General features: G+C 45.7%; 1 protein-coding gene across 2 annotated transcripts; it reads right to left on the reverse strand.

Moving 5' to 3' along the window:
- LOC306711405 (sine oculis-binding protein homolog) lies at positions 1–12,451 on the reverse strand. Of its 2 annotated transcripts, none has more exons than XM_079180346.1 (7): positions 12,215–12,451; positions 9,407–9,536; positions 8,919–9,113; positions 7,985–8,136; positions 6,564–6,659; positions 4,470–6,365; positions 1–2,286 (listed from the first exon to the last, which is right to left on the reverse strand). In XM_079180346.1, the coding sequence occupies exons 1-6, from the start codon at positions 12,305–12,307 to the stop codon at positions 4,479–4,481; spliced, it is 2,553 nt and encodes an 850-aa protein (XP_079036472.1). In that variant the 5' UTR covers positions 12,308–12,451; the 3' UTR covers positions 1–2,286; positions 4,470–4,478. The 2 variants fall into 2 exon arrangements, with proteins under 2 accessions (XP_079036472.1, XP_079036471.1); XM_079180345.1 differs by having other exon boundaries at positions 4,470–6,386.
- Positions 12,452–12,756: the final 305 nt, after the last annotated feature.

Consider the following 12,756-nt stretch of genomic DNA (forward strand, 5'->3'; position numbering starts at 1 on the left):
TTGTCTTGCTCTTAGAATAACTTTTATTTATTTTACTTTACAAAGAGGTCTCCGCCAAAGCTCTCGGTTACTGAATCAATATTCAAATACAAACAATCTGTGAATAATCTATTCAAACAGTGGGCTAAATGTTTGACAGGGGAGGTTATGATTCTCTGGCATTAATATTTTTTTTGTTGTCCAAACATTGGATTAACACACATACTGTATCAGGTCAGAAATGGCAATGATTAAAATGTGCAATACAACCAACAACGGCAGTCTTTAACAATGTCTTTTTTGGCCTCTGGCGTCAGAGTAGAGGAGCACTTGTTGACACCACAGCTATTTGCATGGAGTGATGTCATCACTGCCAAAGTCCCCTGGCCAGCCGAGGATGACACTAACATAATGGCATGACCTGTGGTGAAGATGTAGGCTGGAATGAGTGGGGGAAATGTGTTGCTGCCGTAGGCATACACACGCACGCACACACACAAACTGAGTTTTGGAATGATGGCAGGGGTGGGTCACATTTGGAGTTATTCTAGGAGTAGGCCATGATGACTACTTAGGGGACTGTTGAACTGTTCATTAAGAAGAGGCTTTGAAGGTTACTCTGGGTCTTCTTGACACTGCTGTAATGGTGGGTAAAGAGAAAATAATGGCAGCAAGATGTGGCGGAAAAGATATATACTTGGCATTGGATATCATTCAGCTGGCACTGAGTGCAGTGTTATGTTCTGTGTACTCATATGGGTTTCAGCAGGCTGCCTATGAGTCTCCTGGTGCTTTCTTGTCAACTAAGGGCAAGGGCAAAGTTAAGAAGGCAAACACTGCTCTCTAGTGGGGATACAGTATATAAACATAAAGAAAAGGGGCATTTAAGAGCTTCGGCACTCGCAAAATACAATCATCAAAGAAAAAACATGAAGAAATATAGAACTTTTTTTTGTGAAAATCTACAGATGCATCATCCATAAGTTAATATAACATCAAATAGTATCTGTTGTACAGTGGGACAAGTGTTGACAAAGCCTCAAAGTGATCTATCTGGATCAAATCTCATCAGGTATCCCCAACAGCGGGAACTGTAATACTGATCGCTGCATACTACAGCATTTGACGGTTGAGTATAATACCACATTTGGTAATATTACCAGCCTGATTTTTTTTAATTGTCTGATCAGAACCAGTGACAAAAAAAAAAATCTGTTGAACTGTCATGTGGCATGAATGTTCAGGGTTTTAAACATACATGGCACTTGGTGCTAAAAGCGATTCAAATTCTGATATTCTATCAAAGTTTTGGCAGATCAGGTGAAAGGTGAGGGAACCAACGTCATCAGGACGTTCACAGACCATCTCAGCTACTGTGTTTCGGTGTCCATTCATATATTTGTTTTAGAGGAGGCAGAAGGAGCATCCTTTCTCCTCAGAGATTGAGTTATTCTGCTCAGTTGTCTGTCTTAACAGCCTAGCCAGGCTCTCTCCACACAGTGTATAAACTGCCCGATGATAAAGTCATAACCTCAGCAGAATTTCTCTCCTCCCTTGAAGGAAGTGAGCAGAGTAGGGAATCACAGGCAATCAGTTGTGAAGAATCGAGCCTCAGAACTATGTTAAAGTGTACCGTATTTAGATTGGGCGGCGAGGTGGAGAAGGGTATACCATATTCCTGGCTGTCGGTCAAAAAAATAAAAAAGCTCCTGAAGTCTGAACCCCCGTCGGCCAGGTAACCCAAAACCTGGAGTGGGGAGTCAGCGTGGGATATGGGGAGAGGAACAATGTGGCTCTTTGTGCAAGCCGGGCAGGGAAAACAAACCGTTTCCCCTGGAAAGAGATCATGTTCAGGCTCCATCTGAGAAGACCACACAAGGCTGATCAGAGCCCTGTCTTCTGTTTGGAGCAAGGAGAGGAGGAGGAGGAGGAGGAGGAGGAGGAAGAGGAGCGCATCTGGGCAGCCACACAATACACACACACAGACACACTTGAGGGCAATGTCAGACAGGGAGAAGATCTGAGATGCTCAAGCGCTCACTGAACACAACATAACACACTAGCCAGCAATACTCTTTGGTCCAAGACAAAATGTGTGACTGTGTTGTGTTCTTCCCCCACGGTGACTTGTGGTAATATGGCCATCTGGACTGCTTCCTGGGTTGGCACCCTGCTGGTCTACAGGCAGAGCAACACTCTGGTGGGCTGACAGGCTGAGGGACAGGCTGGAGGTTGTTAGCACTGGCGTTGTCCACAAGAGGGCGTGGCACTGAATCTGGCACCGCCATACAGTGTTAAACAGGGCGTCTGTTCATTAGGTTCAGCAAAAAAAAAAGAAAGAGAGAAGACGAAAAAGTGGTGAGATGTTATAGATTCTGGGCTGATTCTAATTTCCATTTCTAGGATATCATATATCAACCTCTGCTCTGGACACTCATTGCTTAATCCACCAATTCTAAATGAACACTGAGAATGAGGCTTTTAGTCGCGTCGACACTCAGATAACTGTCACACGGGGCACAATCAAACCAAGAACATCTGGCCTCTTTCTCTCTCACACACTAACACAGACTTTCATTCAAACACACACATATATTAAACGTAAACAGACGCACACACACGCTCATGTAAGGGCCAAACCAGGGTTCTGTACTCCCTCTGTCCCATTGCGTTTTAGTTTCAAACGCTCAGCGAATACCCATGTGGTGGGATCGGATTACACGGGGCTATAAAATATCCCAAATAAAGACAAGGAAAACTGAGACGAAAAAACGGGCTGTTTCCTAAGGTGAAATCCTCCCATTGGCTGCTGGTTCTGTCAGAGTGGGATATGATTGTAAAGACTTTTAGCAGTGGAGACAATGGAACAGGACAGCAATGTTCGGCTCATAGCATAGAGGTGGCGAGCTAAAGTCATTCGCATACGGCAGCCAGCTCCCATTACACACAACGCAGGGCCATAAATCCATCTGCACGACACAAGCAGCATGCTGTGATTTCATATGTATTGGTTACTAAGGGGAAGCATGAAACCACAACAACTGACAAAGAGTTAAAGTGGGAACTCATTTTGGGAAACGGAATCTTGTAACTAAAACATCTGCGGTATAAGAAAAAGGTTGATGTTGTGCCTTCTCTTTCATCAGCCATAAATTTTCAAACAGAATTATTACGCTTAGGAGGAAAAAATGGAGAGAAAATCAGGCCAGTTGAAATCTAAACCATCTCTGTAATAACAGCAGATTAATCTCAGGACATAAAGTAAAATGGTAACAGGATCTCGAAATGGCAAGATACCAGCGGACGTGGACTACGGGTGGTGTTACAGCCATTTGGACTACCAATCGGGCAAGTGAAATCAAGAGGCCCTTTGATTGGTCCAAAGTAAAGAGGATTTTCTGCTGTACTCTAACATCAACATCTGGTTGGCAGGGGACAGCGGCGGTGAAAGAAAAGAGGGAAAAGGATTGGAAAGGGAGAGAGGGGAGTGCACTCGGGCCGAGACGAGCCGAAGCCAGAACAGGGTGTCATTATGACATGCGTAATCGAAACGCTCTTTTCTAGTGAAGCCCTGGAGCTCTGTCACAGCTGAGGGCTGGCTCTCATATTCACAGCGCCCTATAGTCTGCCTGACAATCACCTCTGTCTCTACAGTGACCTCAGAAACATGTCTGCTCTGCCTCACCGTTCATACTGCAAGAAGCTAGAGTTTGACTTTGGGGTCACACTTAATCAACCTCACTTGATCTGTCTCTCTGTCTGGGTGTCAGGTTGGACAGAGCATCCCATAGCCTCAAGGTCACGATTTTGATAAAGCAGCAGCCATTTGTCCTTCACCTACCACCTTGTCATACATTGCAATCTGCTCTGGATGCATCAGCTAATTGGTAAAAATGTAAAAATGTCTCCCTCCCTCTTAAACAGACACATACTCGCATATTTTGGCAAAACTGAGCCTACAAAACGGGCTGCATTGCAAACAAAGCATTGTGACTGTCAGGTTGTGGTGAAGTGATTGCCTTTCAAAGTGATTCTCACTGCCTGTGCCCTCCACCTCCTTCCCCTGTTGTAACCTTAGAGCCCAGAGGAGTGCCAGGTTACTGGGATTCTCTCTCTTTGGCGCCATGCTGTTTAGTGACCACGGCCATACTGTTAGACCTGTTATTAAGCTTGCCCTGTCTATGTGTGAATGTGTGTATGTGCACATTTTCCAATCCCTAGTCAAATTGCATTTTAAAGTAATTGTTGTGTTTAATTTAACCAACTTGCCATCATCATAACCCATCTCAAATGTATGTACCTGACAATCTCTGAAATGCAGTAAATCCCACCCATGGGCTGCTTGTGGCATGTCTTCTGTGGATAGTTGAGTAAGACAACGTGGTACAGTAGTTCTCTCCTTTCTTCCAATGTACAACTCAGTAATATCAGATAGGACAGCTAGTGAAAGCAATGCTATCTATACTTTGCCTTGTAATATAATCTCTCACCTCCATCCTCTACTTATTCTGATCACGGATCCGTAGGCATCGCCTCTTCAGAGCCGGCTCCATGTCTCCAGTACTGGGCGTATTAGCAGGGCTCCGAAGGCTACCCTTGTCTCTGAGTTTGGGCAAGAGCAGCGGGGTGGTGGTCCCACCTGTTTTTGGCGCTGTGGGAAGAGCATAGGCATGGTCCTCATCAGGAACATGGGGGTCCTCTCCTACCTCCCCCACAACTGCTAAGGGCTCTTCTGACTGACTGACTGGGACCTCAACCAGCACTGGGCCAACGACAGAGCACTTGTTCTCTTTGATGGCCTCCAGCTCACTGAGTGCAGGCTCAGTGGGTGGTGCTGGTACTCTCTGGGGTAGTGAAAAGTCCGGACTGGCAGGGGCGGGTGGGGAGGACATCCCATTCGGACTGTGGTCCTGAGATTTCAGGGCAGAGGGTGTAGCATCGTACGACTGGCTGCTACCCGTGGGGCTGGGTGGGTTGTGTGAAGGTGGAGTGTGGGAGTCCTGGTGATGGTAGACAGTGTCATGTGAAGGGGACTGTGGTAGAGGAGGGGTCGGTCTAATGATGTTGTGGAGCCCTGATCTGGTACCCTGCCCAGTTTCTGACTCTCCCAGCCCTGATAGGTCCACCACTCCATTGGCACTGGGCTTCACTTGGGTCCTTTGAAGAACCCTTTGTATGACTTGTCTCTCTGACTGGTGCTGCTTATAGTCTGTCAGCCCTTCTGACCCTGAGGCTGAGCAGGGGGATTTGTTGTACTGTGCTCTGGGGGAGGATGCTCCACTGTGGGGTGTGGATATTGGGGATGGGAATGGCCTCTCTGATTTAACCCAATCTGTGCTGGGGTCACATGGTGAGGGGTGACATTGAGGCAAGGTTCCACCCAATTTGTTGGCTACCAATCTGCTGTCCCCTTCAGGGATCCCTGGAGTCGGCGGCCTTGTAGCCCTGGATCTACTCCTGTCTAACCCCTCTGGTACAGGCTGGATAACACCACTGTGACTTGGAGTTTCTGGAGTTGCTTTCCAAGGGACTGGAATGGGGATAGGAATGGGGATAGGGACAGGAAGGGGAACAATAATGGGATAAGGCACCAGGATGGTGGGATGGGGCAGGAGAGGACTAAAGGAAGGAATACCATAGTTCATCATGGGATGCATTGGGACAGGACCTCTATGCATCATGTTCAGAGGGGAGTGCAAGCCAGGGAAGTAGGCTCCTGGGAAGGGATGCATCATTCCAGGGGGATTCATGGAAGAGGTCGGGGGCTGCAGGTGAGGAGAGTGAGGAGGTCTGTGGATAGGGCTTGAAGGGGGGCCTGGGTGTCTGGGAGGGTTGCCAAGGGGGCTTTTCAGGCCCTGAGCATGAAGAGGAGGTCTGATGAAGGACATGGGGATTTGAGGTACCGGCTGATGTTCCAAAGGGAGGCGAGGATGAGGTGGAGGATGAAGGGGAGCATGGTGGGGGGACACCTCCAGAGCAGGGTGAGGAGGCTGGATGGGTCTCTCTAGGGTCCTCAGCCCAGGGATAGGGATCTTGGAATTAGATGAGGATGTCTCTGAGGGGGACATGGAGGTGGATTCTGACGATCCATGGTTTGGCGTTAGCCCTCTAGGGGAAAGGTTTCGATGACGAGCTTCTCCTGCACTGCTGCTGCTCCAAGACTCAGGAGTGAGTAGCTTTTGCCCGGCCACAATGGTGTCCGCCCTCCCCTCCTGGCTGGTTCTGCTTGGACTGGAGCTGGTGAGAGCTGCACGGGCTTCCCGATAGAAGACATCCATCTTGTACTGATTCAGACACTTGGTGCTGCAGAACTGGAGTCGTTCCTCGCCAGATCCGAAGTCCAGGTATTCTTTAGTGTGACGGACATGCTTGCACCAATCACACACCTGTGGCACAGGGGAGAGAGACTGTGGAGGGTTATTGAAGTGACAGATCCCAGCTAAAATCTTTGTATGAATAGCAAGTCATGGAGAAAGAAGAATGCAAGCTACATATGTATAAAGCAGTTTACTCTTGTAATTAAACATATTTAAAATTATACTTTACATTGGAAAACAAAAGATACATTCACAGTGTCCTCTTACTCTGACATTGCTGTTTATCTTTAACACCAGTCTGGGCGAGTCCTCTGTATGGGGGTGCTGAGGAGATCTTTCCCCATGGAGGTCTTCATCTCTGGCCTGACAGGGGAAAACCACAGTGTGACATAAATCACTGTGTAGCAGTTTTGTTAGACCTGAGTTCATCCTACTTTTGATGGATTCCCTCTCCAATTCATGATGATGAAGCATCAGTTGCTTTAAATCAATATGCTACACTGGAATCATTCTGTGGTCATTTAACCAAATTTGAGCTTCTTACATAACAAGTGCAGAAAATAGCTTCTAATAAACCGCCTTGTCATCAAAGTTAGAAGCAGTTTAAACTTCATGCATGCCACCAAGCCCTAAAGGTCAACAAAGGGAAATCACTGTGTTGTGATATATATATGATTCTACAACCGAGTATGGAGATAATGCAGGTGATGTATTGTCATACAATGAATGGCCTTGCCAGTATTAATATAGGAAATTCCTCTTGATTCATGTAAGCTGATCTGCTGCCGATCTGAGTGCTCCCCCATCTCTGTAACCCATTGAGTCGTGTTGAGTTACGAAACATGAGGCAGCTGAAGGTAAGGTATGCACTGAAAGTGGACACCTCGCCCCAGGCCTCCTGGCCTTCCTCTCAAACAAGCAGCAACAAGCCAACGGCAATGCTTTTCTCCCCGCCTCCAAAGAACTAGAGGGCTTGTTGCACAGAGTCCGTTCAGCCCTCCTTTTTGTCTCTGTTGTCGTGTGAATGAACCTACCACAGTATAAACAACAGTAAGGGTGAAATGAGATATAGCTGCTTGTCACACCGCACCTCTAAAGAGGGTATATCCATGTCGTAATGGAAAGTGAAAAATCACGTCAAAGGGCATTAGAGCGGTTCTCCACATTTGTAGCTTTCCTGTCCTCCAGACCAAAGCCACTTAATGGCCAGCCCCTCCTCCATTAACGCGAAACTGATATGTCCTCTACAAACTTTGACCTCACTACCTCCATTCCTATACTGGGTCCTCCATAATAACTAAAGTGTGTTCTCAGAGATCCTCCCTTTTAAAATTCCTGTAAATTAATCCATCAGTTATGACCTCGCAAGATCAGGAGTATCTGTTTCTGAAGGTCTGTTTACCTGCCAGAAAACACTTGATGCCTGGGTCTCCAGTGTATGGAGAGTGACACCCATGGCACAAACTCTGACCATATAAAGTACTTGTATGTGTGAGTGCATTTATGTGTGAGAATCTACTGCACACAACATTCAAAAATATAAAAGCAGATCTACAGATCATTCACAATAAAGATACTGGGATTTCCAACATCTCACCAACAAGGTACAACAAGCCCCACCTAAATGTTTATGACCACCAAACCGTGATCCTGATATGTATTTTATACATTTGTAGTTGAACACTTACCTTATTGCGTTTGAAGTAGGCCCGTCTGCAGGCGGCAAAACACTTCTCACTGCAGAAGCTCTTGAGCTCTGAACCCATACATAGAGAGTAGCGTTTTACTCCTTCCTTCTGGCACCAAACGCACACTATCTGCACATTCTGTACATCTTCCACTACAGGGGAAAAGCAGAAAAAAAGTTTGAGGAATTAATGAGCTTGCAAAAGTCTCACTAACCAGCTTTTCTAAAACAGCTCAAGTTCCAATATTATTTCAGGAGAGCAAGAGATCCTGTTGCACCCGTGTTATTCCTTATTATCTGCACCACTGCTTTGTGCGGTTCGTAAGGTATACGGACCCTGACACAGAATAAATGTTTGAATTGTTTTGAGTCTGCACTATGGCTAATTTAAATGAAACAATGACTAAACTTTCAAAATAGTTTTGGACCCGATAGGCTGAAGTACACTGTCAAAACAACAGAAAAATATCTTACTGCTCAGTATATCAAGGTAAGGCTATAGAGCATCAGCTTATTCGGATAAAGTGAGCTGACTCAATTTATCTCAGAGTGGAATCTCAGAGAATTCTTTTTTTACATACAGCAATAATAACTTGACTGAAAACTGAACAGATGAATTCAAGTATTACTATTTTTTCAGCCTTTTTATATTCAGTAATTTGCTATTATTTAACATAATAATACTAAATGTAATAGTATGAGTCACTGGAGGGACAATACATGAAACAAAAATGATCATTTTGACTGTTTTCATGACTTCTATGAATGCTCAGGACCCATGAAGATGCTCCTGAAACATATACACATTGCTGACCCTGCACTCTGACTTTTCACATGTAAACATAATACAAGTCATGGATTATGTGTGAACCTGGGGGCAGCATTGCAATAAGATAATAATAAAACACTCCATGGAAAGTTTGGAAGCCCACTACCTGCTGATGGCTTTATAAGGGGTACAATTACAGGCGCAGTCTTCTGCTCCTTAGAGGTGATTAGGGATGAACTTGTTGAGGAGGAGGAGGGTGAAGAAGAGGGGACACTGGAGGACTCTCTCTCTCCACTTTTCAGTGCGAGGACCGAGTGACCGACTTGGGTGTCCAGGCTCTTGGGTTTTGGCAATGAGTTCTCTGGAAGACATAATCATAGTTGAATGCTCATGATGTTTCATGTAAAAGATTAGCAGAGTGCAGCTTAAATGATACTGTAATAACCTTTGCACTCATAACAATGCCCAACACCGATTATTAGTACAATAGATGTATCTAAATGGATGCAACTTGGGATGTTGTAACTACAGGAGAGTATGCCTTCCAAATATGAACAGTGACTCGATGTCTGCACTGAAACCTGCAGAACCTGTTAGAACAGAGGAGTCTTCTTGAATCTACACTAACAGTGAACAGGCGACAGCTGCCCTCACCTTTTAGCACGGACACGTGCTGACGTCTCTCTCTGTAGTTTCTGATCTCGTTGGCCTCCGAGTCTCTGAGGTCTACCTTGTCGTAGCCGTACCATCCCAGCAGCTCGTTCATGGTGCTTTCTGCAAACGTCTGTATGAGAAAAAGAGGAAAAGAAATCCCTGATTAACCTTCTAAGTAAAGGGATAGGGTAACGGATCCTGAGCCTGCCTGCAAATGGGAAATTGTGACCGTACATCTTAGGGTTGTTAGTGGAACTTTTTATCCTATGTTAAACATAATCAGACCTTCCTACTCTGAATCAATGCAAGGGATTCTTTCTCAGCCTCTGCCCAGTTGGGGAAACGAATATGGGCACAGTGGAGTACAGTATGACGCTTTTTCCATGATGTATTCAAGTTGTTTACTCTTGCTAAATCTGAGACGGAAAGGTTTAAAACCTAACACCAGTGTGAAATCTATGAATCATCCTTTGTTTATCTCTTTTAATTGGAAAAAAAGAGGGAGAAAAGAAAACTGTTCCCCACAGATGGGATGTGTGGTCTCCCTTTTTTTTTTTTTTTTATTACGACCAGATGAAAAAAAAAACCACAAAGGTTTCTGTCTTTATCCACCCACCTCTCTCTGTGGCTTTGGGAGAACCGGATTGGAGGAGAAACCTGATCCGGAACGGGCAGAAATCAGAGTGGGACACCCTACACCACAGCGAGGTCCCACGGTTCTCGGAAATGCCCCACTCCTCTCCCTTCGTCTCCCTCCAGTGTCCACCACTCTCGCTCTCTCTCTTCTCCCCAGCTTTCCCTGTCCCTCCCCTTGACTCTCTGCCCCCCCACCTCCCATCTTCACCATCCTCCCCTCCACCCCACCACCTTCCAGCCCTGACACCCGACACAGCGCTACCTCTCAGGTTTCACCCTTTTCCAGCACAGCCAGTCTGCTGTGGTGGTGTTGTAGTGCTGTGGTACTGACTTCACATTCTTTCCCCTGCTTTCCTCACTCCGACCTCTGCTCTGCTCTAGGGCCTCAGAGAAATGGATCTCTCCCTTGCTTGCTCACTTTCTGCTGTGTACGTGTGTATGGGAGAGTGTGTGGGTGAGTGCAAGCAGTGGTATCATATCCAGCTAAATATGCCTAACGATGATTAAAGTTAAGTATCCGGTGTCTGGTGCTGCGCTCGGGTCTGACGTGGAGGGAGTAGGTCCGAATGTGGTGTTGAAACAGATGTATTACAGAGACAACACGAGGCTGGACTTCAGCTGAGCTAGAAATCAGATTGCCTGCCTTCCTGTCTGTCTATTTTTTCTCACCCTTTCCTCGCCCTTTTACCATTTGACTGATTTCAAATGGTGGACAATGGTTTTACCTTACAATTGAAGTCTTGTATGTTTCACATCACATCTAATTTGGATATGTTCTCCTCTAAGCGCAGTTGTTATTTGCTCTTTCTGTTTTCCTGTTAATGAAAGACGGGCTTTTTTTTTTTTTTTTTTTCACCGACCCCTCCACTTCCCACAATGTTGTTTTTGTTTCTTTTTGGCAGTTCAGACAAACATCTGCTTTGTGAGAGTGACAAGCCATATCCCAAACCACAGAGAGAGCTGCAGCCAAAGGCAACAAACCGGGGCCGACCCTGAGATTCAGCCCAGGCAGGCTCACATCAAGCAGGGATAGCATTTCACTTGTTTTGATTAAAATTAGTTAAGTTGTAACACTACACCTCCCCTGGATATCAAACGCTACAATCCAAACCACTTACACAAAAAGAGCACATTTCCTCTCTCACGAAAGGCCAGAATCTCCCCCCCCCCCCCCCCCCCCCCCCCCCCCCTGAAACAACTTGCTTGTCTTTTTAGATTTCTGACCTCCTGCTTGAAGGAGCTTCAGATATCCCTTACCACCACAGTCAACACTCTCAAATAGCCTCTGTCCAAACCCAAACAAAGTAGACGATCCATGGATTAGTTTCCATGTAGTAATAATGGTGGGAGGGAATCATGTCTGTTACTGTTATTTAACCGTGACTGTCCTTTAATGCAAGACACAGGAGAGATTATTAAGGGCCATTACCTAATGAACATTATCCCTGAATAGGAACTTTATTTTGGTGTGAAATGTACACTCCTTTAAAATTGATGTGAAAACACTTCAGTGTTTTTTCCCAGTGTAAGGCATTGGCTATATTTAAATGATTATTCCCTCTCTCTTTGGAAGGCATAAAGGCAAGCCTCTGTGGTGCAGCAAGTGTGCACACCGCAAGAGCGGGGAAGAGGTGACGCACATCTGGATCTCCGCTAGACATTATGGTGTGTGCGTCCGGCCACAGCTGGCCCGACATGGCGTCCCTAGGCAAAGGCCAACACAGTCTTATTCACAGAGAACATAATTAAAACGCCCCGGATCTCTGTGTGTGTGACATTTTGAGTTTATATTCATATGGTATGATTCGTTATTGCACTCCAAGGGGTGCAAACTTGGAAGATCCCTTTGACTTTTCTAAATATGTCACAAAAGGATCTTCATGACGTCTGATTGTTGGAATAAGGAGAGCATTCACAGAACACAAACACTACAGTGTGTCTGATTACTCCCGGCATTGATCTGTGCACAGTTGCCTCTCTCTCTCTCTCTCTCTCTCTCTCTCTCTCTCTCTCTCTCTCTCTCTCTCTCTCTCTCTCTCCTCTCTCTCTCTCTCTCTCTCTCTCTCTGTCTGCCCTGTGTAGGAAGACGTTGTGCGCGTACAGAAGTTATCACTCGGTCAATAACAAGTCTCACTTGATCAAAACTACAGTGACACACAAATTCACTCTCACCTTCATCTCCTGGTTGATCTCTCTCTTTACGGGGTGAGCAGGTTTCCTGCTGCGCTTATTTTCCGGTGGTCTCCCTTTCTCCATCTCTGGCATAGTCCTGGTCGGGCTGGATCCGACCTGGATCACTGTTGCTTGTCAGCTGCAGGTTTTTTTAGCAGAGTAGCTCAGAATGAAAGCTGTCACTCCCGGTGACAGCGGCTGTCATGCCCGGACGCCTGAGTCCCTCATCTGGGGCTTCACACCATTCAAGTCAACTGAACATGCGTGCGCTCCGGGCTGGAGGCTCCTTCGCCGAACAATCCTAACTCTCTTCTCCAACACTGTCAAGTGTCTGCAGGTAACATAGATACGACTTCCGGTTGGAACTTTCAGAGTAAATTCTTAATTTAAATTTAAAGTAATGGACAACCAAGAGTGATAATCAATAACTTTAAAATGGCATTTTGTTGTTAGTATGAATTAAACCAAATTAAAAAGGACTTATGGTCAACATGCATAAAAACGTAAAACTGTATGAAAAAAAAAAAAAACGTGTTGATGTC

Source organism: Pholis gunnellus (genome assembly GCF_910591455.1).
Source record: "Pholis gunnellus genome assembly, chromosome: 19".
Lineage (NCBI taxonomy): Eukaryota > Metazoa > Chordata > Actinopteri > Perciformes > Pholidae > Pholis > Pholis gunnellus.